The 3,966-nt window shown below is 51.9% G+C and overlaps 1 protein-coding gene across 1 annotated transcript in view; it reads left to right on the plus strand.

Annotated features, from left to right (window-relative positions):
• Positions 1-3,724, plus strand: part of ZNF689 (zinc finger protein 689) — an 8,202-nt gene extending 4,478 nt beyond the window's left edge. Inside the window, exon 3 of the mRNA XM_017515460.2 lies at positions 890-3,724. Within this exon, the coding sequence (XP_017370949.1) occupies positions 890-2,073 (1,184 nt within the window). The 3' untranslated portion in view covers positions 2,074-3,724. The remainder of the gene's footprint in view (positions 1-889) is intronic.
• Positions 3,725-3,966: the final 242 nt, after the last annotated feature.

A 3,966-nucleotide genomic window follows, 5' to 3' on the forward strand; every position in this document is an offset into this window, starting at 1 on the left:
TTTTTTTTTTTGATATAGGGTCTTGCTCTGTTGCCTAGGCTGGAGTACAGTGGTGCCATCATGGTTCACAGTAGCCTTGAACTTCTGGGCTCAAGTAATCCTCTACCTCAGCCTTCAAAGTAGCTAGGACTACAGGCAGGCATGCATGCCACTATGCCAAGCTAATATTTATATTTTGTATAGAGATGGGGGTCTCACTATGTTGTCCAGGCTGATCTTGAACTCTTGGGCTCAAGCAGTCCTCCTGCCTTGGGCTCCCACAGTGCTGGGATTACAATCGCAAACCACCATGCCTGGCTGATATTTTGACTTTTGAATGATGTAAGCTTCTTACCTCTTCAAAAACATTTAATTTTTTTTTTCTGTCACCCAGGCTGGAGTGCAGTGATGCAATCTCAGCTCACTGCAACCTCCGCCTCCTGGGTTCAAGTGATTCTCCTGCCTTAGCCTCCTGAGTAGCTGGGATTACAGGCACGTGCTACCACACCAGGCTAATTTTTGAATTTTTAGTAGACACACCAGGCTAATTTTTGTTTTTTTAGTAGAGACGGAGTTTCACCATGTCGATCAGGCTGGTCTTGAGCTCCTGACCTCGTGATCCGCCTGCCTTCGCCTCCCAAAGTGCTGGGATTACAGGCATGAGCCACTGCATCCGGCCTCAGTTTTTAAAGTTAGCTTGATCTCCAAGAAATCTTCCTAGACTTCTCCAAGCTGGGTTAGAAACTCCTGTAATGCACACCATATTTCCATGATAGTAGGTCACATTTAGCTGTCTGTGGCACTAGGAATTGAGGCCAGGGGGTTAGTCCATTGATCTTGTAACCTATAATGTAATTGACAAGAGCAGGAGCCCAGTATGTGTGAAATTAATTCTTCCGTATTCCTATAGAAAGCAGAACCAGAAAGAAGAATGGTGAGAAGGAAGTATTTCCGCCTAAGGAGGCACCCCGAAAGGGAAAGCGAGGCCGGAGGCCCAGCAAACCCCGGCTGATTCCCAGGCAGACATCTGGGGGCCCCATCTGCCCTGACTGTGGCTGTACCTTCCCGGATCGCCCGGCCCTGGAGAGCCACAAGTGCGCCCAGAATCTAAAAAAGCCTTACCCTTGTCCAGACTGTGGGCGCCGCTTTTCCTACCCATCCCTGCTGGTCAGTCACCGGCGGGCACACTCCGGCGAGTGCCCCTATGTTTGTGACCAGTGTGGCAAACGTTTCTCTCAGCGCAAGAACCTCTCCCAGCACCAGGTCATCCACACAGGGGAGAAGCCCTACCACTGCCCTGACTGTGGCCGCTGCTTTCGGAGGAGCCGGTCCTTGGCCAATCACCGGACCACACACACAGGCGAGAAGCCCCACCAGTGCCCTAGCTGCGGGCGTCGCTTCGCTTACCCATCCCTGCTAGCCATCCACCAGCGCACACACACGGGAGAGAAGCCTTACACTTGCCTCGAGTGCAACCGCCGCTTCCGCCAGCGCACTGCGCTCGTCATCCACCAGCGTATCCACACGGGCGAGAAGCCCTACCCGTGCCCGGACTGCGAGCGGCGCTTTTCGTCTTCCTCTCGCCTGGTTAGTCACCGGCGTGTGCACTCCGGGGAGCGTCCCTATGCCTGCGAGCACTGTGAGGCCCGCTTCTCCCAGCGCAGCACGCTGCTCCAGCACCAGCTCTTGCACACGGGAGAGAAGCCCTACCCCTGCCCAGACTGCGGGCGTGCCTTCCGGCGGAGCGGCTCCTTGGCCATCCATCGCAGCACGCACACCGAGGAGAAGCTGCATGCCTGCGACGACTGTGGCCGCCGCTTCGCCTATCCCTCGCTGCTGGCCAGCCACCGGCGCGTGCACTCGGGCGAGCGGCCCTATGCCTGCGACCTTTGCTCCAAGCGCTTTGCTCAGTGGAGCCACCTGGCCCAGCACCAGCTGCTGCACACCGGGGAGAAGCCTTTCCCCTGCCTCGAGTGTGGCCGGTGCTTCCGCCAGAGGTGGTCTCTGGCCGTTCACAAGTGTAGTCCCAAGGCCCCAAACTGTAGCCCTAGATCTGCTATCGGGGGCTCCAGCCAGAGGGGCAATGCCCATTAGAAGGGAAGGACTGCCTATGTTCATTTCCTGGAGGGGCCCAGAAAAGGGAAGGAGGAGCCCCAGGTCATACAGGGCAGAGTCAAAACTAAAACCTGGGTCTCCTGATGCGCAGAGCCGAATTTCAATATCTCGCACTGCACTGGCTGCCTACCTGTGCGTGTCTGGAAAAGCTCCATTAGGAGAGGTGACATCATTTGGTTAAAGTTTTCCCAGCTGCCCTATCCTAAAATAGTTTGTGTGGATATCAGGGCTAAAAGTTCTCCCCATCTATTTTAGGGGCTGCCTGCTTCTCAGTCTGTGCACATAGGGATTACCTGTTGTCTTGCATGCAATCAGGAGAATCTCATTTGTAGGGGCAGGACCTTCCCCTACTCTGCCTCTTCCTCCATACTAGGTTGGAAAAATCTGGTTTAGCCCACTTTCTACGACACTCCTGCCAGTGGTCTTCTACCCCTTGCTTGAAACTCTCCCTTGACAGGGAGCTCACTACCTCACAAGGCAGGTCATTTCATTGTGGGATGTTTAGAAGGTTAAGTACCACATTCTCCTCTGTAAACCTTGCCTACGACATGTTTACTTCATCTACATGGCAGCCCTTCAGATAACTTAATTACAACCACTTTGCCCCCAAGTTTTCAGTTAAATAGCACTAATTTGGTCATTCCTTAAAGACAGGGTTTCAATTTCCACACATGATCTCCAAACAGGCACTGGGTTTTCAGTGTCCCTTTTGAAGGGTCATATAAAAATAAGGTAGCACCCACAGTGCCACTATGCCTTCTGGGGCTGCACTTGTTTCAGCAGCTTTGGTTGCACTGAATTTGGGGGAAGCTGCATGGTACCAGGGGTTTTTTTGGGCTGCAGATATATAAATGCCCAAACTTAAAAAAAAAAATACTATAAAGCAAAGTCTTCATCTCGTGTTAGGAAAATTGGTTCAAGCTGGGTATGTATGAGATAAGCGCAGTAAGCTCTGGGAGAAGGTCTGTCTTAAGGAGAAGCAGGGACCTGTGGTTAAGCAGCAGTAAGTGCAAATGGGACTGGCTTGTGCTTTACCTGGAAGACCTGGATTGGTTCCAGGCAGCCAGTGGCTGGAAAAACCTGGAGACTTTGGCCTTACTCGACCCTGATTCTCATCAGAATAAGGAGAATCGGCACAGAACTTCCTTGAGGCCTCAGTCAACATTTTTTCACAAAATGAGGTGAGGCAATTCAAGGAGGGTAGAAAGAGGGAATTGAATACAGAGAGGAAGAGTCTATAGTCATCAAGCTGTATCCATGCCAGACTCCCTCCAGAGAGGCAGCAGCAGCATGTTTCAATCTGATCCGCCTCCATGGCACCTGCCGGGTAGGTGCTTTGTAAAGCTTTACCAAGTTAAATGTGAACAAGGCCTACCAGTTTGCCCTGGGCAGCTGCACCAAATTAGAATTTCCAGATGTGACTCATTGTCATCCTTTTACCCCTGTGGCTTCTTCCTACAGCTCTCCTGATCTCAGCCCAAGCCAGGGAGCAGCTAGGGAACACAGCATTATGTAATTACTTATTTAGCAAGTTGCATTGTAACATTGCAACTGTTTCTCCTTGGATGGTGAGCTACCCCAAAGAAGGGGTCATATCCCATTGGGTCTCATTAAAATGTCTGATGAATGAGGCTGGGTGTGGTGGCTCAGGCCTGTAATCCCAGCACTTTGAGAGGCTGAGGTGGGTGGATCACCTGAAGTCAGGAGTTCAAGACCAGCCTGGGCAACAGGGTGAAACTCCATCTCTACTAAAAATACAAAATTAGTCGAGTGTGGTGGCGCATGTCTGTGATCCCTGCTACTTTGGAGGCTGAGGCAGGAGAATCACTTGAACCCGGGAGGCAGAGGTTGCACCATTGCACTCCAGCCTGG

The sequence above is a fragment of the Cebus imitator genome, unplaced genomic scaffold, assembly GCF_001604975.1.
Source record: "Cebus imitator isolate Cc_AM_T3 unplaced genomic scaffold, Cebus_imitator-1.0 Scaffold552, whole genome shotgun sequence".
In the NCBI taxonomy this organism is placed as follows: domain Eukaryota; kingdom Metazoa; phylum Chordata; class Mammalia; order Primates; family Cebidae; genus Cebus; species Cebus imitator.